We start from the raw sequence: 21915 nt of genomic DNA, 5'->3' as shown, positions 1-21915 counted from the left end.
GGTTTAAATGGTTGAGGTTTACTGTTTTGAGGAAAGCGCATCAAACCTATTGATGGTGACATTCGTTGTAGAGGTGGGTAGAGAGGTGACGAGAATATCATCGGGCATGGGAGGTGAAGGATTGCAAATTAAGTTGTTTCATATTACAGTAGTACGACAACTTAAATGAAACTTGGTTAGCATAGCATCGGAATAGCGAGTATGAATTTGATAGCGGAAATCATCACGTAAAGAATCAATGACGTGAGTCTCTTACAAAAGTAACCTATTGCAATAGATTTTCCTTACGAAGTACTGTATATGCATCAAAGTTATAAGGACATGATTAGAGGCCTAATTGGAAAAAATAAAAACCAGAGTGTTAACGAGATCGATCAACTTAAACGACTAGCAGGATTGCAAACAAAGAAAATCCGCAGACATAGACCTTGTTTTTTTAGAGAATGAGTTTAGCACATATTTCACTAAGAGAGAAAGGAAAGATTCGGTAGTACAAGGTTTAAATTTGCGCATGCGTCTCGTGTCTAAGGCTTGATATATAAATAAACTTGTATAACAAGTATGCTACTGATGCAAACTTGATTTTCCGTGGCCATTCACGAAACAGGTACGACAAAGTTAAGGCCTGGACTCATCGTGGGTTAGTGTTCGTAGCATCGTTGAGACAATGTTTTAGCACGACAAGGAATCTTCTGGAAGCAAACTGATGGCTAATACTTAGTAACTTGTGGCTGTGAACGGCTGAACCATCCAAATCTGCACGCAAAGCTTATTCTAACCGAAAGAGATTTGATTTCAGTTTATTAGTACGGCCATGATTAGCACCAGGAAAAGCAAGGAAATGCGCTTTGCTAGCGGCCAAGCCGAGGTGACATCATTCTTCTTATCCCTTGCAACAAACAGACAGAAATGACGACTTACCCAAAAGGAGCATCGTCCGAGACATACTACCTGTGTTTGTGATAGAATAAGATTGCTCTTTTTTTTTACAAGGGATAAGATTGCTCTCTTTTTTTACAAGAGATAAGATTGCTCTTGACGTCAAAGGGGAGAGGGAGGATTAGGTCCATGATGAAGCAGCCATCTGGCAGCTTGTTGGCATCCCAGTTGCAGATCCATTGGCAGCCATCTGGGAGGATTAGGTAGATCCATCGCTGATTCACCACCCTGGATGAGCCTTTGTTAGGTGGTCAGGTGGCGGCTTTAATGTTCAGCCATCAATGGTGATTTTTCTTCAGCAAGTTCTCATGATGGATCACATATTTTTCTCAGTAGGTGGGGAGGCGATATCAACGAGAAAGTTGACATAATCGGCAGCCACCAGTCATCAGGATTCAGCTCAAGCAACCCCAATACTGCTTAATCATCTTCCACTGCAGTGTTGAAGATGAAACTAGGGAAGACGGTTGTGATGTCCCTGAATTTTTGAGGGGTAAGAAATCAGTAAACAATACTAGAGCCCTGGCTTGTATTTATGGATCTCTTTTGCTGTACTACTTTGCAGATAAGATTTTGCATGGATTCCAAACATTAGCGTGTTTGACAAAACATCATGATATACCTACTTTTCCATAAAGATCACAAGAACAGATGCAAACCTTAGATAGGGCAGTGTCATGTTCTTTAACAGGTTTGGGTGGCGTAATACAAATTCTTTCCATTCTTCTTGATTTATTTTTCCATCCCTATCGGCATCAGCATCTTCAAATGTCTGGGAAAATACATCCAAAGTTACATTCATGCAATAGCAGTAAAGAAATAACAAAATTTCCAGTTGATTATTGCCTACCTTATCTATAATGGCCTCGAGAAGGTCATCTGATAAGTCCACATAAGATTCCAACAAAATAGCAATGACCATTTGCTTAACCTATAAAATAAGCCATGCTGATTTGTCATCTTAGTGGCAAAATACTAGACAAGAAACCGCATCCAAGATACCAATATATACAGAGAAAACTTTGTTAACTAACCTCCTCACGCTCAATAAAACCAGTTTGCCTCAAGTCATACAACCTAAATGCAACTGAAATAATCCAGAAAGATAGATCTCAACATAAAAATAGATAAATACATGAATATAGAGAAAACAGTTCCTGCGAGTAGCTTACATACATTTGATCTTATCTTCCATAGGTGCCAACGGATGGAAGACACTAAGAGCATGAATGAACTCATCAAACTCTATTACACCATTTTTCTTCTCATCAAACAAATCAAAAACCTGTATCACGGGGACAATCTTAGTTTCATGTCATTATTTAAGGAGGCCCCATGCAATGTAAAATGTTTTGAGGATAATCAGGAGAAAATAGAGTATGATATGGTAAATATATCAAGAATTTAAAAACATTTTGAAAAGAGCAAAGTAAAGTAAGGACTCACCCTATCAAGAAAAAGATTCTGGCCACTTGGAGTTTTGAACAAAGCGAGCTGGAGCTCTTCCTGAGGAACGATTCAACAGAGGAACAGTTACGAAAAATATTTTATGACCACTCCAGGTTTTTTTTTGTTGTTGTTCAGAAATCGTTCTAATTGTATGCGAAGACAAAGGGCATTCCAATTTTGTTCACTACTCTATGTATTCTCTTATTCAACTATTGTTCATCCCAACGTGTCATTGCACACGCATAAGAGATGCTTCTGAGAGGCCTGAATACTATTTAGCTGACTTTGACTTACATCAGTCAAAAAATAAACACAAAGAATCACTACAGTACCAGCTTAACTAAAAATATTGGTGATTCAATGTTTCACCAATTAAAACACAACCTTGGGATGGCAGAGGAAGGAACATGCCAACCAAGCCTACTGTGGTGTTGGTATTATCCTTAGGCCAAATGAAACACGCAACATGGGGAAATTCAGGCAATCGATCCTATGGGCTGTCAAACAAAATTTTATAATGCTCTCATGTGTGCCTGTCGCATGACAGTGTCCAATCAACTCCAAAACAAGAACATGACAATGTCTAACTAATCCAGCCCTATGGAAATCATCCAACTCATTGCGTGCGGTGCAATAATTCGAGATAGATCTATGTACTAAGTTGCACATCGTTGTCGATGACCAAATACTATTCAATTATGCAGGGATGACAGAGTGGCAATGTCCCTGCTCATAAGAATACCCATTTCTTTTACATTTAAATCCAATCGTCCATGGCCAAAGACAAAAAAGTCCTTTAGATCGAAGTACTGCGAGGAGTGTTTCATTCAAAGAAACGACGGAAAGAAATTGATGTCCAAATTAACCAAATCCCGTTATGAAGGCAAGGGCATGCATAGAGATGCAGGAATTCAAGAGGGATTTTGTTGGATGCACCTTGTGGATGAGGCCGTCGTCGATGATGGAGCAGCTGATCTTCTTGAAGAGCTCGAAGAGGGCCTCCACCTCGTTCACCGAGACTTGGTTCAATCCAATGCGCGCAAGAGGGCGTCAGATCGAACGGCATTGCGAGAAAATGGCGGACGAACCAGCCAGCCATGAGTTAGGGGGAAAAGATAGGATTATTACAGCATCGGGACTCGTCGGCGAGGTGCGCAAGCTGATGGAGGTCGGGGGGGGTCCAGCCGTCCCGGCGTAGGAAGGGTCGGTAGTGGCGGTGGCGGTGGTAGTGGCTCCTTTTCTTCTCGGCGGCGACGAAGGTGGCGCCGGAGGAGGAAGGGCCGGTGCCGTAGCGGCGCGCGCACGAGGAGTCGGAGCCGGGCCGGAGGTCGGCGAGGCAGTCCGTGAGCGCGAAGAAGACGGCCTCGGCGATGGCGACGAAGGGGAAGAAGACCGCGCAGAGGCGCTCCCCCAGCGACAGAGAGCTCGCCGACTGCTGCTGACGCGCCGGCCCACCGCCGGAACCAAGAAACCCAAGATCAATCAAGAGAAGCAGAATTGCACTCAGAGAAACAATTGCAACCAGTACCCACCATGTCGGAGGAGGAGAATCGGAAGCCGAAGCGCGGGTCCATCGCGAATAGGCGCCCGTTGTTCGCTCGCCGCGGATCGGATGAACTGGAAAGCATGCAGCGTCTGTGCCGCCCCGGTAGCCCGTGCCAATCGTGCATCCCTTTAAGGCGCATTTGCCGGTGAAGGGGGTGTTTGATACAAGTTCTTGAGAGGTCACATCGGATGTTCCAACACTAATTAGGAGGTGACTAAACATGAGTTAATTATAAAACTAACTGCAGAACCTCTATACTAATTCGCGAGACGAATCTATTAAGCCTAATTAATCCATCATTAGCAAATGGTACTGTAACACCACATTGTTAAATCATGGATTAATTAGGCTTATTAGATTCGTCTCGCAAATTAGACTCCATCTGTGTAATTAGTTTTGTAATTAGATTATATTTAATACTTCTAATTAGTATCTAAACATCCGATGTGACATGTCCTAAAATTTATGATGTTGCATCCAAACATGTCCTAAACAAAAACCGTTGGGTAGGAGATAAGGGGACCGGATTCATCAATAATTCAATACTGAAGTTGTGGACAGGGCGGCCATTTTCGGTGCCGTCAGATCGAAATCCAGCCGCGGCAGATGGATCTTTTCACGAAACAATTAGGCAAAGTTTAAAAGTGATTTAGCAGCTGTGCCTCATCTATTATCAAATACGCACCAACCTATATATCACTCTATTTTCTTGTCAAATCATAGCAAACATACACGTGCATGTAACCCTAACATATGAGTACCTTCAAAATGCTGAAATGTCAAATCTTAAGATAGATGAAGTCATTCAACGTTCCAGTCACATGGCATGTCGTCTAGCATTAAAAGTATAGCATTGATAATTAATAAATTTATGAAAAAATAAGTAGCCACACCAAGTCGAGGACTCGAATGTGTATGGGTAGGTTCTATCACAAGAAACCTAACCAGTTTTCACACCTCTCTCACCATTTTTCATTTCAAGCATGGTCTCGAATCAACTCTACTCCTGTGAGCATCTTCGAGAGATTGAGTCGGCTGATCCAAGACTATGAGAAATCTAACCAGTTTCTACATCTCTCACCATTGTTTGTCTCAAGTGCTGTGTCCATTGTTTTGTTGGGCAGAAGGGAACAGTAAAAAAGTATAAGCTACACCACCGGTAGGTAGTTGGAGCAGCACATGCACTTGATGATGCGCATGTCCTCTCCATCGCTACGAAAGAGTATTTTATTTAGCTGGATGCCGCATGATTCGATCTTTCTTTGAAGTTTGATTTTGGTTCTGCAGATAGCAGTCCATCTCCACTATGTGCTATATTCGGTTCTTTTTCCTACGATTAGGTTCAACCTTGAGCGGGTCCTACGCGAAAGGTTCGGTACTTCCGTGGATTGAGGTGTTCCCGTACTCCTAACCCGCTAATGCACTCTAGATATACATCGAAAATTTATCCAAAAATATGAATAGATGTATCTTATCATCTTTTATTATCATGTAAAAATTGAGGATAAGCAAAATTTTATGCAGGAAGAAATGAAAAAGAGAAATCAGTCAATGAATAGTTGCGAGCGTAATTGTTTATTTCTTAACCTGCGCCGTTACTATTCATGCTCCGATTTCTCTTTCTTTTATTTTCCAATGCACAACTTTTTATTCATCTTGATGATAGTAGAAGATGACAAGATAAATTTATTCGTATTTTAGATCAATTTTTATGTATCTTTAGGTGGTTGGGGGGGGGGGGGGGGGGGGGGGGGGGGGGGGGGGCATCCGCGAGTCGGTAGCATGGGAGCGTCCCAACCCGCCTGAACTTCTCTCCTGCCCTTATACTCCTCTTGTCCACCTATTATATCAACATTAAAAAACCAAATCTACAAACGGTTCGAACTCAATCGCCTTGCTAATGAACTCCCGCACTAATCCCAAATTAAAGAAAAAAAAATCCAATGGCGACCCCAAATAGCTGCGAAGGCACAGAACCGATTTCTTATGAGCCACAAGGTTTCTTTCTGTAATCCCATCATCAATGGATGGGCAACAATACTAGTGTAGTGTATTTTTTTTATGTAATAATCCATATCAATATATCATCAATGGACGAGCAACAATACTATGTATTCTTTGGCTCAGGCCTTTGACTGCGATGCGAATGCGATCGCTTTCAGACTAGATACAAGGCGCAGTTCCTGGGATCCACTTATGCACCGCACCACAAAACAATATGGAAGAGCTGGGCGCCCTCGAAGTGTAAATTTTTCACGTGGTTGATCCTACAGAACCGCGTATGACAGCTGATCGACTTGCGCGACGAGGATGGCCTCACTCCCCCGATTGCCCCTTGTGCCGTGTACAACAAGAGACAGGACACCACCTAGTGGCTCAGTGCAGATACACCAAGCGAATATGGAGCCTCGTTGCCACTTGGGCTTCGCAACCAAGTCTACAACCCTCAGAATGGCCCCCAACCGACAACACCCTGGAATGGTGGATGAATATGACTACAAGGACCGAAGCCCCTCGGAAAGGAATTTGCTCTATGGCACTGCTGATACTATGGGAAATCTGGAAGGAGCGGAATCGACGAATTTTCAACCATCATGAGATGGCCACAACCTCATTGTTGGCCAAAATTAAGGAGGAAGCAGGCACATGGATTTTAGCAGGGGCGAAAGCTTTAGCGTTTTTCTTATCGAGAGAGTAATTGCGTAAGAGAAATATATTTGCAACACTCTTGTAATAATCTACTCTATCAATGAAATAGGCACGGTCTCGTGCCTATTCGTTCTTTTTTTTTTTATAGAACCAAGAAACCCGAGATCATCAACGGGGAGAAGCAGAATTGGGATACGAGTAGGAAAGAACTGCAACTGCTAACCCACCATGTCCTCGGAGGAGAATCGGAAGCCGGAAGCTCGAGTCCATGGAGAACGGGCGCCCGTGGTAGCTCAGTAGCTCTGCTCCCCGCTGAACGGATGAAATGGAAAGCCTGCGGCGTTGGTGGCTCGTGCCGATCGTGCGCCGCTTTAAGGGCACACTGGCCGGTTAAACAAAGCCGGTGGCGACGGCATGCAGGCGAGAAAGGGGATCGGGTTTCTGATCGCCGTCAAGCTTTCTTTCGTTAGTCCATCATCAGTGGACGAGCAATGATGCTAGTGTGTTTTTTTAGTGCTAACGAACGAACTTGATGCGTTTTATATATAGGCAGAGGACGAGCCGAGTTCTTGGTGGCCTGGCAGTGGCTGTTCCCCTTGTTGGGGATCGGCTTGGATTGGCCTGGGGGCCTGGGATGCGTTCGTTTTCACGCGAGGTCGTTCCCTCCTCCCACCCGTCACCCCGTGTCCCCGTGCATTATTCAGGGGTTTTAGCGCGATCCATCTGACTCGCGCATCCCACCCGTCCAGCACTGGCTTTGTGAACGCGGAAGACATCGGAAAATCAAATACAGGGTTACGCTCTGCCTGGTGGAGGAAGATACTGTTGGCCTTCTTTAAGCTCAGCAGTCGATGGCATGAGCAGCTGGACGGCGCCTCCACACGGGAAAATTGTTCAAAATTGTTCACACTTTCTCACGAGTTTATTTAAAAAAAATAGATTGACCTGGGAGGAGCTATGCGGTTTTCATGGAGAAGAAATAGGCATCCAAATTTAAGTAAGAGAGGACTCAAATTCGAGCCAGAAAGAGTGCACGACCACATCTTTTTCACTCTAGCTAGTTGAGCTAAGCTCGCTTCCTTCACGTGTTTATTTTAGAATTTTGAAATAAAACATATAGTGCCTCCTCAATAAATAAATAAAACACGCAGTGTCATTTGTAGACAAATCCACATACTTTCAATTAACTTTCGAAAACTAAATCACCATGGTGGCCTGAGCTTGTGCCTCCCTTTGGTCGACCCTTCGGAGGACCAGGTCTCTGACCCGAAAGGCGCGACCTCGTACGCTCCTGATGTGGTAGCGTCGGAGGGCTTGTTGGTACTTGGCTGATTGGAGGAGCGCCACTTCTCACGCTTCGTCGAGCTGGTTGAGCGCGTTCTGGTGGACTGTCAGTGTTTTATACCCGGCAACCTAGGGGTATCCTGATGTAGTAGATTGGTTGGTGGAGAATCGTCGGACCTGGAACTTGAAGGTAAAAGTGAGGACACAAGATACGGATTTATACAGGTTCGGGCCACCAGAGTAGTGTAATACCCTACGTCCTGTTTTGGGTGTTGTATATTGCGTCCTGCACTTGGGTGTTGTGTAGCCTGATTGTTGGCTATTGATGATGGTTCTGAACTGTTGATCTAGGTACCCCTACCCTCCTTTATATACTTCAGGGCAGGATTACTAGTCGGTTATAAGGAGTAGTCCTAGTAGGATTACATAATATAAGTCCTAGTAGGATTACAGAGAAATCCTAGTAGGAGTCCATCTTCTTCCTTTCTTGCGGGTACTGGAGATCTATCCCCGACAAGCCCCTGAACGCTTCATAATCGAGTGTAGTAGCCTTCGAATACTTTTCAGATCTTCTCCGAGTAGTTTTGGTACTCTTCGAGTACTTTGTCTGGCTGAATCTTCAAAGTTCCTCAAAGCTACCATGAGGCTATGGTGTGCTCAAGTCCTGATAGTTTTGATTTCGTAATCTTCATCTTTGGAGTGTGATATGGAGGGTGGCCGAAGTCGCACTTCATATGGAGTAGCCCCCGAGCCTTAGGTTGAATCGAAAAATCAGGCTGAGGGTCAATAAAACCTTGAATCTTCTTTCTTTATCTTGAAAAAATCAACTTGGGTGTAGCTTAAAATGATTAAATAATCAATCCAAGGGTCTAGCGAGCTTTAGTCTTCACGTCAGTCATCATTCGAGTAATTTAGCGGCGTCCAGCCGCCGAGCTTATGCGTTAGGTGAGCCCTTGGAGCCACGATGAGTAGTTATTGGCGTTTAACCCCCCAAGCTTGGAAGCTAGCTGAGCCACTGGAGGTATTCCGAGTAGTAATGGGCGCTTAGCCCCTAAGCCTGGGAGCTAGCGAAGCCATTATAGGTACGCTGAGCATCCTGGAGAGTCGTCATCGAAACTTGACCTGAAAAAAGAAATGCATACATTATGTAGCATATTTGTAGAATTTGGAACTACTGAAATTTATTCAGTGATGAATATAATGTAAATATTGTATGTCATGCTCTTGTTTCGGCCATATTTCTCCTGAGTAGTTAGCCTATTACGTTTAGGCTCTCAGTCCCTGTTTAGCCATTGCCATTGCGTGTGAGATCTTTATCTCGTGTAATACCCTACGTTCTGTTTTGGGTGTTGTATATTGTGCCCTGCGCTTGGGTGTTGTGTAGCTTGATTATTGGCTATTGATGATGGTTCTGAGCTGCTGATCTAGGTACCCCTGCCCTCCTTTATATACTCCGGGGGCAGGATTACTAGTTGGTTACAAGGAGTCCTAATAGGATTACATGGTATAAATCCTAGTAGAATGACAGAGGAATCCTAGTAGGAGTCCGTCTTCTTTCTTCCTTGCGGGTACTGGGGATCTATCCCCCACACGGACGTCTTCCGACCTCGCCTCGTCATACGCCTTGACACGGGGCGCCCCGTAGTCTAGGTCGGTGGGTAGGACGGCCTCCGCGCTGTATACCATGAATAAAGGAGTGAAGCCCGTGGACATGTTCGAGGTCATCCTTAGGCTCCAGAGCACCGCGGGCACCTCGCCAGCCTATCGCCCCGCGAAATTCTTGAGCCCGTCGAAGATGCGAGGCTTGAGGCCCTGCAGGACCATACCATTAGCCCGCTCGACCTGCCCGTTGGTGCGTGGATAGGCCACGGAGGCCCAGTCGACCCAAATGTGGTAGTCACCATAGAAGCGCAGGAATTTCCTTCCCATGAACTGCGTGCTGTTATTGGTGATGGTGGAGTTCGGGACCCTAAATCTGTAGACGATGTTGAGGAAGAACTCGGCCGCGACTGTCAACATGACCTTGGTTACAGGCTTCACCTCGATCCACTTGGTGAACTTGTTCACCACCACGAGAAGGTGTGTGTAGCCCCCAAGAGCTCTTCTAAAGGGCCCGACCAGGTCAAAGCCCCACACTACAAAGGGCCATGTGATCGGGATGGTCTGCAGCTCTTGAGCCGGCACGTGCGTTTGTCGTGTGTAGTACTGGCACCCCTCATAGGAGCGAACGATCTGTTGAGCATCCGCCACCACCGTGGGCTAGTAGAAACCATGTCGGAATGCCTTGCCGACCAGCGACGTCCGGAACGTGTGGTGACCGCAGATGCCGACGTGGATCTCCAGGAGCAGCTCCCGCCCCTGATCAGCGGGAATGCACTTCTGGAGGATGCCCGATGGGCTACACTTGTAGAGCTCCTCCCCGACGACCATGAATACCTCCGCACGCCTAGCGAGGTGGCATGCCTCAGTGGCGCTGGTGGGAAGGGTGTCCCGCAGGAGGTAGTCGAGGAAGGGCGTGGTCTAGCTTGGCTTGAGTGTCGTGACCTCAAGGTTGGGGGTGCCCTGCTTGGCCGCCGTGGGTGGCTCTGATGTTGGGTCAGGGTTGGCTGCATCGGACGCAGGGGTAGGCGCCTTGGCGAACTTGATCAACTGCTCATGGGCATTGTTGATGAAGACACCTGGCAGGGCTTGCTCACGGCTGGACACGAGCTTCGCTAGGAAATCGGCGATGAGGTTGTCACGCTTGATGACTTGGTAGAGCTCAAGACCATCGAACCTCTCTTCAAGCTTTTGCACCTCGTAACAGCAGGAGATCATCTTTTCATCGCAACACAAGGCCTCTTTCATGACCTAGCCAACGACTAGCTCCGAGTCGCCCCTGATGTAGAGGTGGCAAGCGCCCAGATCTTAAGGCCGTGGATGAGGGCCTCATATGCCGCCATGTTGTTGAAGGTAGGAAAGTGGAGGCAGTCCTCTTTTGGGGAGGTGTGCACAACGCCATCCTCCATGCCTGCTGCCATGACCGACCCGTCAAAGTACATTGCCGGTACTCATGACTGGTCGGGGGTGGGAGGGGGGGTCTGGGTCTCAGTCCGTTCTGCGATGAAGTCGGCGAAGACCTGTGACTTGATCGCAGTCCTTGGCACGTAGTTGATCTGGTAGCCCATGAGCAGCATTGCCTATTTGGCTACGCGACCAGAAGCTTTGCGGTTCTGGATGATCTCCCCGAGCAGTGCCGACATTACCACCATGATCGGGTAGCTCTCAAAGTAGTGGAGAAGCTTGCGCTTCAAGATCAGGATGGCATAAATCATCTTTTGGATTTGAGGGTAGCGTACCTTGGTGTCAGACAGTACTCCGCTGATGAACTACACCGGCCTCTGCACTCCACGACTCCTTGCGCTCCACGACGAGCATCACGCTAACCACTTGTGTGGTCGCGGCGATTTAGAGTAGAAGGGGCTCTTCCGGGGTCGGTGAGACCAAGGTCGTGGGGTGGCCAGGAAGGCTTTGAGCTTGTCAAAAGACTCCTGAGCCTCATCGTTCTAGCGGAACTAGTCGGATTTCTTTAGTAACTTGTATAGAGGCATGCCGCGCTCCCCGAGCCGCGAGATGAAGCGGCTTTGGGAGGCCAGGCACCCCATTAGCTTCTGAGCGCCCTTGAGGTTGGTGATCAGCCCCAAGTTACTGATGGCGGCAATTTTCTCCAGGTTGGCCTTGATGCCACGCTCAAAGATGATGAAGCCTGAAAGCTTGCCCTTAGGCACCCCGAAGACACACTTCTCCAGGTTGAGCTTTATGTTGTAGCGGCGAAGACACTCAAATGTGTCTCTCAGGTTGGTGATGAGCTGCTCCGTCTTGTGAAATTTGATGACGATGTCATCGATGTAGACCTCTACCGTGTCCCTGACCAGGTAGTCGAGGCAGCGGTTCATGCACCTCTGGTATGTGGAGCCCACGTTCTTAAGTCTAAACGACATCGTGGCATAGTAGTACGCACCAAACGGAGTGATGATGGAGGTCGTGAGCTAGTCAGACTCCTTCATCGCGATCTGATGGTAGCCCGAGTAGGTGTCAAGGAACCAGAGGACCTCGTACCCCATGGTCGAGTCGACCACCAGGTCGATGCGGGGCAATGGGTACGGGACCTTTGGGCACGCCTTGTTCAGGCTCGTGTAGTCCACGCACATGCGCCAGGAGCCGTTCTTTTTCTTCACCAGCACGGGGTTGGCCAATCACTTGGGGTGGAAGACCTCCTTGATGAAAGGCTGTTAGGAGCCGGGCAATCTCTTCGCCAATGGCCTTCCGCTCCTCATTGTCGAAGCAGTGCAGGCGTTGCTTCAAAGGTTTGGCGTCCAGCCTGATGTCGAGGGCGTGCTAGGCGACTTCCCTCGGGATCCCCGGCATGTCAGAGGGCTTCCATGCGAAGACGTCTCGATTTTCACACAGGAAGTCGACAAGCTCGCCTTCCTATTTGGCGGATAGTGTGGTGCCGATCCATGCCACCTTGTTAGAGTCCTCAGGGTTGATCTGGAGTGCCTTGGCGTCCTCCGTGGGCTTGAAGGCCCCGAGGTCAAGGCCTTGTTGGAGTCCGAGGTGACCTCTTCTGTGATCTGCTGGATCTCGAAGAACCGGAGAGCGGATGGTCTGCGTCGCCAGCTCGCATTTCTCTACGTCGTAGAGAAGTGCGAACTCATGGTTGGCGCTGACCGTGATCACGTCTCGGGGTTCGAGGATCTTGAGCTTGAGGTAGGTGTAGTTCGGGATCGCCATAAACTTGGCGTAGCATGGCCTCCCAAAGATCGTGTGGTAGGACCCCTCGAAGTCTACCACCTCAAAGGTGAGGATCTTAGCGCGGAAGTTGGCGTGGGTTCCAAACGTGATGGGCAGGTCGATCTACCCCAAGGGGACTGCCTGCTTCCCCGGGATGACCCCATGGAATGGGGCCCCCATTGGTCGGAGCTCTGACCTCGGGATCTTCATGTCATCTAGGGTGGCGATGTATATGATGTTGAGGCTGGAGCCCCCATCCATCAGGACCTTGGACAAGTGGGAGTTGGCAATGATCGGGGCCACCATGAGAGGAAGCCTCCCGGGTGCCCCGATGTGGTTGAGGTGATCCGTCTTGTCAAAGATAATTGTTGTGTCTGATGACTTCAAGTAGGTCGGGACGACGGGGTCAGCACTCAGTACATGCTTGCCTGTGTTCTTCCTTTTGTGGCTCTCGTAGAAGTCTGAGCCCCCGAAGATCATGAGGCAGTGCTGAGGCTCGGCGAAGGTGTCCTCCTCCTTGGCGTTGACATTAGTGTCCTGTGGCTGCTTCCCTTTTGTGCCAATCTTGAGGTCGCCCCTCAGGTAGCACTTCATGAGGTCGCAGTCCTTGTAGAGGTGCTTCATGGTGTAGTCGTGGTTCGGGCACGGTCCCTCGAGCATCTTCTCGAAGTGGTCAGGGGTGGGCTTCCCCCCTTCTGCTGCTTGCTAGGGCGGTCGGCGGCCGCCACGAGGTCGCCCTCGTGGTGCTTCTTGTTCTTCTTCTTCTTGCCATCGTAGCGGGAGGGACCGCCTCCCCCCTCACCGTCATGCCTGGTGGTGCCTCTCCCCTTATTGAAGATCATGACCACCGCCTCTTCTCCGGAGGCGTGGTTGGTGACGATGTCCAGCAGCTCCTTGGTGGAGCGGGGCTTGGCACACCTGAGCTTGTGGACGAGGGTCTCACAGGTGGTCCCTGAGATGAACACCCCGATCACGTCGACGTCAACCACATCAGGCAACTCGTTGCACTGCCAGGAGAAACAGCGAATGTACTCTCGGAGAGTCTCTCCCGACTTCTGCTTGCAACTCATGAGGTCCCAAGGGTTGCTGGATCGAGCATACGTACCCCGAAAGTTGTCAACGAATATCTGGCGGAGGTCTGACCAGCTGTGGATGCAATCCAGCTAGAGGTACTCCAGCCACGCCTGCGCCGAATATGCGAGAAAGATTGGCAGGTACTGGATGATGAAGTCGTCATCATTGGTGCCGCAGGCCCGGCAGGCGAGTCGGTAGTCCTCAATACAGACATTGGGATTCGTGTCCCCAGCGTACTTGCTGATGTTGGTCGGAGCGTGGAAGTGCTCGAGGAAGGGCGCAGAGCGTATTCTTCTCCCGAATGCCTTCGGGCCTGGGCCATCTGGAGTCGGGGAGCGCAAGCGCTCGTATTAGCGATCGTGGCGACCACGGTGGTCGTCACAGTCGTGGTGACGCTGTCGGTCAGACTTCGCTCATTCGCGGCGCTGCGCTTGTATGGTGCGTTGTGCATCATGGGCGTCGCCCAGGCGGCTGTGCGTCGAGGCGGCAGGTCTCCGCGATGCCCTTGCCGCTTCCTTAGGCTGGCCGACTCCTTGGTGGCCTGTCGCGACAGTGTCCGGTGCACAGGAAGCCTGGGGCCGCCCGCATTTCGTGTGCGGTGGCTGCTACTCGCCTCCTGCCTTTGCTAGAGGGAGCTCTCCACCTGTTGGACTACTGCAGTCTCAAGCCACCCCTTGAGCTCACGACGACTATGGAAGCCCTTAGGGTCCTGCAGCTCAGGGATCGAGCACAGGATCATCGCCGCGGCGGCCACGTTCTGGCTGGCCCGCGCAAAGTGGTGGACACCGCCCCCGTCGCGCATGATTTGCTCATGCACGTGGCATGAGCGGTCGCGGGCTGCGCCACACACTGGCTCACCTCATTGTTTGCTCAGCTTGGCATGATCGCGCTTGAACTGCGCACGGCGGTTGTCCAGCTCTGCCACCTCAGCGGCAAGGTGTTCCGCCTTCTCGCGGAGGTAATCCTCCCGCTGCTCAGCAGTAAGCTGGTGTGGTTGGTGGTGCGGCTGGGGGTGCTGATCCCTAGGCTGGGTGTGGGCAACGAGCTCTGCCATGAATTAACTTAATGGTACTTCCATCTTCTAGAAGGTTCTGGTGAAGATGCGGTCTTTTAAGTTGGTTGGAGTTGAACTGGAGTTCTGGCAAGCCAAGGATTGGCTAGCACCGGGTGATGTCAAGCCCATCTTTGACCTGTTGGTCTTCATCTTCACCATATGAAATGGTCTTGGACTTGTAATTCTCCATAAGCTCTAAATTAGAGATGGCAATGGGTGCCCGAAACCCGAAATCCGATGGGTTTTTACTCCATTAGGGCACGGACGTGGGTCAATTTTTCTACCCATGGATTTTATAATGAACAAAAAGTGAGACCCATCGTGTTTGTGGGCATGGGTTTGGGAACATAAAATCCGAACCCATGAACCCATGGTTTTTTTAAACCCGGCCATATACCACCAAGTAAGCCCATGTTCTTAGCCCACACCTCAATTTTAATGGCCAAAGCCCAATTCTGATATGCATGTGGTACTTCCTATCATAAGTTAAATTGTTAAACAATAAACTTTGTTAGTTTAAGATCTATATTGTGCATTTATTTCACTGATTTGAAGTGCTTTGTTAACATGTGGTGTTATGATTGGATAACACTTATATCTTATCTTACTATATTACCATTAATCTACATCAATGTTGCATGCATATATATTGAATTGTGAATATATATATATATATATATATACATGTTTATGGTAATGTTTTCTTGCTTTGGTACCCACGGGCGACCTGTGGGTACCCGTTAACCCAATGGGCATGGTTTTGGGCATAAAATTAAACCTGTGACGGGTCATGGGTTTTTTAACGGGCGGATCTTATATTCGCGGGCATGGGTTTGGGATGGCAAAACCCAGTAGGTTTGTGCCAGTTGCCATTCCTACTCTAAATTGACCTCATTTTATTGTCTTTTAACCTAATTTTGTAACATGCTCAAAAAATCGCAAAAAATCAACATATATGCATGAGATTAAGCATAAATATAAGGATAAATAGGCAAAAAAAAAGGCCATAATAACCGGTGCCAACGGATGCCATTGATGAACTGTGTGAAATATGCTGCTTGTGATGATTTCTGCACAAATATAATGTGATGGTTATCAATTTAACCTATGATGTGCAATCCATATATACAGTCAAGTTGTACCACTAACCGATGGTACAAATGCGATTTTATAGTCAAGTTATGTAAAGAACTGACTATACATATGTCTTTTCAATCAACTCGTTGCATAAACTAATAGTATAAATCCTTTGGTGCACCACACTATTGTGGAGGAACAGCTCCACGTTGCTGCTAAAAATAGATATATATAGCACAAGTATTGGAGTAACCTCTCCAATATGCTAATAGATAGAAACATCAAAAAGTATTGAAGGAACCACTTCAACGTGCTCAGCTAGATATCGTTCTAGAGATGAAGATGCAGCAAATTAAAAGGTCGAATCTGAATCCATGGACAGCAGGAGCTTAATCCAAAGCCTTTAGGGTACAAGATCTAGTCCAAGATATAAGGGTAGAACAACATGCTCTATTGATAATTATAGTGGGTACATCACAACCATCTTACAAACATAAGGGGTTGCATCTATTTATAAGCTCTTGCCTTACACAACTCACTGTTCTGATACGAGGTAGGCTACACTAGCGCAAATCAAAATTTTCTACCGCGTATAACCAGGAAGAACTGCCGTATAAGGATCACGGGATTACCACTCGACGCACTACTGGTGCGGAAGATGTAGATATGCGTCGGTGCAGTGAAGACGATCACGTAGTCGTACGTAGTCGATCACGTCCAACAGCTCCTCAGCAGCTCGTCCACGTGCACAGCAAGATCGCCTCCGGTACCGCAGCTCGTCGTCGGCTCGTCGTGGCTCGTCGGCGGCTCGTCGGCGGCTCGTCCAAGTGCTGCAGGCGCAACACCTCCAAGGTATCCACACGTGCAGGGAGGAAGCGTCGCAAGCCGGATTGCTAGATCCGCGAGTTGCAACAGGCGAGGGCGTGGGAGGCGCGGCAAGTGTGTTCAGCCAAAAAGGTGTAAACCCTAGGACGCCCCCACCCCTCTATTTATAGGGGTTCCTGACGGGCCTCTGGATCCGAGGCCCATTAGTACTCCTAAACCTAATCCAACTCGGATCATATCCGAATTGGGCTTCCAGCCCCTTAAGTGTGTGACCCTATGGGTTCGGATACGTATAGACATGGCCCGAGTACTCCTACTCGGCCCAATAGTCGGTAGCGGCCTCTAGCAAGACGTGCCAACTCCTATACGCACACGAAGATCATATCAGACGAACCATCACAACATAATATACATGCTATTCCCTTTGCCTCACGATATTTGGTCTAGCTTCAAGCCGACCGCTCTTTCTCGATCCTGTGATTCGGAATCCCTTTGTAGGTTAACTCTTAACCGTACGTAGCATGGCCATGCATTTTCGGATCCGATCACTCGAGGGGCCCAGAGATATCACTCTCAATCAGAGAGGGGCAAATCCCATCTTGATTGACCATGTCTCATAGCATGCTTCTTGACAAACCCGAAAGCTACCTTTATAACTACCCTGTTACGGCGTAGCGTTTGATAGCCCCTAAGTAGGTCGATCCACATCTAGAATACATGCGACAATCTCAGGTCTAAGGACAAAGCGTATATGTTGTTTAAAGAGAGAACTACTTCTCGCGTTGGGTCAGTCCTAACACATGTCTCCACATGTGTCCACATTATTAGTTCAACATCTCCATGTCCATGACTTGTGAAACATAGTCATCAACTAATACATGTGCTAGTCTAATATTCATGTGTGTCCTCACATGAACTCCGACTAGGGACAACTTTAGAATAACCATACAAGTAAAGAGTTTCACATACAATTCACATAATTGCAAATCAATTCAAGTAGCCTTCAATGGATATTCAATGAACACAACATACAAATCATGGATACAAATGGAATATCATCATCTCTATGATTGCCTCTAGGGCATACCTCCAACAGTCTCCCACTTGCACTAGAGTCAATCTAGAAGGTACCTAATACCCATAGCTCTTACATGCGCATCATGCTTAGCCTGCGGGAGTGGTTTTGTCAACGGATCAGAAATGTTCAGATCCGTGTGTATTTTGCATATCTTGATCTCACCCCGGTTAACGAAGTCTCGAATGAGATGAAATCGCCGCATTACGTGTTTGTTCTTCTGGTGGTTCCTTGGCTCCTTTGCTTGCGCAATTGCCCCATTGTTATCACAGTAGAGATTCAATGGGCTGGACGCATTCGGGAACACACCAAGCTCAATGAGGAAATTCCTTATCCAAACACCTTCCTTCGCGGCTTCCGAAGCCGCGATGTACTCGGCTTCTGTCGTAGAATCGACCACCGTCTCCTGCTTGGAACTCTTCCAACTAACAGCACCACCATTTAGCGTGAACACAAATCCTGATTGTGACTTTGAATCATCTCTGTCGGTTTGGAAACTAGCATCGGTGTAACCTGTTACAACGAGCTCCTCCTGACCTCCATAGACGAGGAACATATCTTTAGTCCTTCTCAAGTACTTAAGAATGTTTTTCACCGCTGTCCAGTGACTCTCACCTGGATCAGATTGGTGTCTGCTTGTCATACTTAGCGCATATGAAACATCTGGGCGAGTACTTATCATTGCATACATGATAGATCCAATAGCCGAGGCATATGGCACTCTACTCATGCGATCCCGCTCATCAGCAGTCGAAGGACACTGAGTCTTGCTGAGATGTATGCCATGTGACATAGGCAAGAACCCTTTCTTTGCCTCTTCCATGTTGAACCTCTTCAACACTTTGTCAATATAAGTATCTTGGCTCAAACCTATAAGCCTTCTCGATCTATCTCTATAGATCTTAATGCCCAGAATATATGCCGCTTCCCCTAAGTCCTTCATCGAAAAACTATTTTTCAGTGAAGTCTTTACGGACTCAAGCATAGGAATGTTATTTCCAATCAGTAATATGTCATCCACATATAAGATTAGAAATACTACAGAGCTCCCACTAACCTTCTTGTAAACACAAGACTCTTCTTCGTTCTTGGTGAAGTCAAACCCTTTGACCACTTCATCAAAACGAATGTTCCAACTCCTAGATGCTTGCTTCAATCCATAAATGGATCTCTGAAGCTTGCATACCTTTCCAGCATTTTTCGGATCGACAAAACCCTCGGGCTGTATCATATACACGTCCTCAGCTAGGTTTCCATTCAGGAAAGCTGTCTTGACATCCATCTGCCATATCTCATAATCGAAATACGCAGCTATAGCTAGAATAATCCGAATGGACTTAAGCATCACTACGGGCGAGAAGGTCTCGTCGTAGTCAACTCCTTGAACTTGTCGAAAACCTTTTGCGACAAGTCAGGCTTTATAGATGTGAACATTTCCATCCATGTCCTTTTTCTTCTTATAGATCCACTTGCACTCTATGGCTTTAACACCATCAGGCGGGTCAACCAAGTTCCAAACTTGATTGTCTCCCATGGACTCTATTTCGGATTGCATGGCACTCTGCCATTTTTCGGAGTCTGGGTCCATCATTGCTTCTGCATATGTCGCAGGCTCATCATTGTCCAACAATAATATTTCTCGCATTTCGCGGAGCCTTGCTGACCTTCGTGGTTGTGGCGGTGCTTCTCTTGCCATGGGTATCTCAACTTGTTCTGCTACGTTAGCATCACTCATTGATTCTTGCCCGATTGGCTCATCTTGAACTTCTTCAAGATGCACTGTCTTTCCACTCTTTTCTCCTTTGAGAAACTCTTTCTCTAGGAAAACCCCGTTCCGAGCGACAAACACTTTGCCTTCTGATCGGTTGTAGAAATAATATCCCAAAGTTTCCTTTGGATATCCCACGAAAATGCACTTATCCGCCTTGGGTGTGATCTTGTCCGACTGAAGTCGCTTGACAAACACTTCACATCCCCAAATCTTTAGAAAAGACAAACTGGGAACCTTTCCAGTCCATATCTCATATGGTGTCTTAACTACGGATTTAGATGGTACCCTATTAAGTGTGAAAGCTGTTGTTTCTAGAGCGTATCCCCAAAATGACAATGGTAGGTCCGACTGGCTCATCATTGATCGAACCATGTCTAACAAAGTTCGATTACGTCGCTCGGACACACCGTTTCTCTGAGGTGTTCCAGGCGGCATAAGTTGTGGAACAATTCCGCAACTTTTTAGATGATTGCTAAACTCGTGGCTCAAATACTCGCCTCCACGATCAGATCGCAAGGCCTTAATTTTCTTGCCACGCTGATTTTCAACTTCATTCTGAAATTCCTTGAACTTTTCAAAGGTTTCAGACTTGTGCCTCATCAAGTAGACATAGCCATATCTACTAAAATCATCAGTGAAAGTTATGAAGTATTGGAATCCTCCTCTAGCCGTCGTGCTCATTGGTCCGCATACATCACTATGTACGAGTTCCAACAAGTCTACTGCTCTCTCATGAAATCCTGTGAAAGGCGTCTTGGTCATCTTGCCTAGCAAGCAAGCCTCACATGTCTCGTATGATTCAAAATCAAACGAAGTTAGAAGTCCATCAGAATGGAGCTTCTTCATGCGGTTTTCACTTATATGACCCAAACGACAATGCCACAAGTAGGTAGGACTCAAATCATTAGGCCAAGGCCTTTTAGCACTTACATTACAGACAGGTGAACCATCAAGATTTAAAACAAATAATCCATTCACAATGGGTGCAAAAGCCATAAACATATTATTCTTAGAGATCACACAACCATTGTTTTCACTCGCAAATGAATAACCATCCTTCATCAAACATGAAGGAGATAAAATGTTTCGACTTAAACTAGGAACAAAATAACAATTATTCAACTCCATAATAAATCCTGACGGGAGGTGGAGTTGCATCGTCCCGACGGTCAAAGCAGCAACTCTTGCATTATTGCCCACGCGGAAATCAACTTCTCCTCTTTCCACGCTTCTACTTCTTATCATTCCCTGCATCGAATTGCAAATATGAGCAACCGATCCGGTATCAAATACCCAAGAATTAATAACTGTATCAGCGAGAAATATGTTGTCTATAACATAAACAACAAGCGTACATGAGGTAGAAGTACTCTTACTTCCGCCGTTCTTCAACGAAGCTAGGTACTGCTTGCAGTTTCTCTTCCAGTGACCAAGTTCATGACAGTAAAAGCACTCTTTATCTGGAGCAGGTCCAGGTCCAGCTTTAACCTTGGGCGGTGGGTTTGGCTTGGACGTTCCAGCCTTGCCCTTCTTCTTCCAAGAATTGCCCTTCTTCTTAAAGCTGGGCTTGTTCTGTATCGCCATCACATGGCTGGTACTAGCGCTTTTCTTTATGTCAGCCTCTGCTGTTTTAAGCATGCCACACAGCTCATTCAGACCCTTCTCCGTCCCATGCATATGGTAGTTCGAGATGAAGTTCCCATAGCTAGGAGGAAGAGACGAAAGAATGAAATCAGTGGCCAACTCTTGGCCCAGTGGGAAGCCTAGCTTCTCCAACCGTTGAGTGTAACCAACCATCTTGATTACGTATGGTCCTACTGCTGCGCCTTCTGCTAGCTTGCTCTCAACAAAGGCCTTAGACACATTGAACCTTTCAGTCCTGGCCTGTGTTTGGAACATGTCTCTAAGCGCCACGATCATATCGTGCGCCTCATGGTTTGTTTCGAACTGCATCTGCAGCTCGGGTTCCATGCAAGCAAGCATAAGGCAGCTTACTTCGAGGTTAGCATCACATGCTTTCTTGTAAGCATTCTTAGCAGCGGCGGGTGCATCCTCAGCAGGTTCTTCTGGTAGTGGGTTGTCTAGAACATCTTCCTTTTTCTCAGCCCTGAGAACAATTCTCAGGTTGCGGATCCAATCCGAGTAGTTTGTTCCATTCAACTTGTCCTTCTCAAGGACCGAACGCAAAGCAAAAGATGTGGTGGTGTTGCTAGGTGCCATTTAATCTACAACAAAAGTAATGCAAAATACACTAAGACAAACGTATCCATGATAGAGCAAATTACATTAAACTATTTTAACAGAATCTACTCCCACTAAAATCAATATCCCTCTATTGAAACTTAGTGATTCAAGATCCACAACTAACAAGTCTACTAGTGAGCTTTAGCATCACCGCT

The 21915-nt window shown here is 47.2% G+C and overlaps 3 protein-coding genes and 1 long non-coding RNA gene across 6 annotated transcripts; 1 reads left to right on the top strand and 3 right to left on the bottom strand.

The window, feature by feature from the left end:
- Positions 1-818: 818 nt before the first annotated feature.
- Positions 819-4080, bottom strand: LOC117858269 (calcineurin B-like protein 9). 3 transcript variants are annotated; one of them, XM_034741309.2, is made up of 9 exons: positions 3921-4080; positions 3517-3823; positions 3325-3407; positions 2386-2445; positions 2116-2224; positions 1974-2026; positions 1790-1870; positions 1599-1711; positions 819-1417 (listed from the first exon to the last, which is right to left on the bottom strand). In XM_034741309.2, exons 1-9 carry the CDS (start codon positions 4071-4073, stop codon positions 1360-1362), a joined length of 1017 nt encoding a protein of 338 aa, XP_034597200.1. In that variant the 5' UTR covers positions 4074-4080; the 3' UTR covers positions 819-1359. The 3 variants fall into 3 exon arrangements, with proteins under 3 accessions (XP_034597200.1, XP_034597199.2, XP_034597201.1); XM_034741308.2 differs by having other exon boundaries at positions 3517-3826; positions 3921-4073; XM_034741310.2 differs by having other exon boundaries at positions 3517-3820; positions 3921-4062.
- Positions 864-1528, top strand: LOC117858271 (uncharacterized). The gene is made up of 2 exons (XR_004640936.2): positions 864-1142; positions 1273-1528. It is a non-coding gene; the product is annotated as an uncharacterized lncRNA (long non-coding RNA).
- A 5548-nt stretch (positions 4081-9628) lies between the features above and the next one.
- On the bottom strand, positions 9629-10297 carry LOC117856439 (uncharacterized). The gene is made up of 2 exons (XM_034738807.1): positions 10138-10297; positions 9629-10002 (listed from the first exon to the last, which is right to left on the bottom strand). Exons 1-2 carry the CDS (start codon positions 10295-10297, stop codon positions 9629-9631), a joined length of 534 nt encoding a protein of 177 aa, XP_034594698.1.
- A 2040-nt stretch (positions 10298-12337) lies between these two features.
- Positions 12338-12640, bottom strand: LOC140222857 (uncharacterized). Its single transcript, XM_072293980.1, has one exon. The coding sequence runs from the start codon at positions 12638-12640 to the stop codon at positions 12338-12340; it is 303 nt and encodes a 100-aa protein (XP_072150081.1).
- Between the last annotated feature and the right edge of the window lie 9275 nt (positions 12641-21915).

This window comes from Setaria viridis, chromosome 5 (genome assembly GCF_005286985.2).
Source record: "Setaria viridis chromosome 5, Setaria_viridis_v4.0, whole genome shotgun sequence".
Lineage (NCBI taxonomy): Eukaryota > Viridiplantae > Streptophyta > Magnoliopsida > Poales > Poaceae > Setaria > Setaria viridis.
The sequence above is the reverse complement of the archived record's forward strand: the minus strand, read 5'-3'. Positions and strand labels throughout refer to the sequence as shown.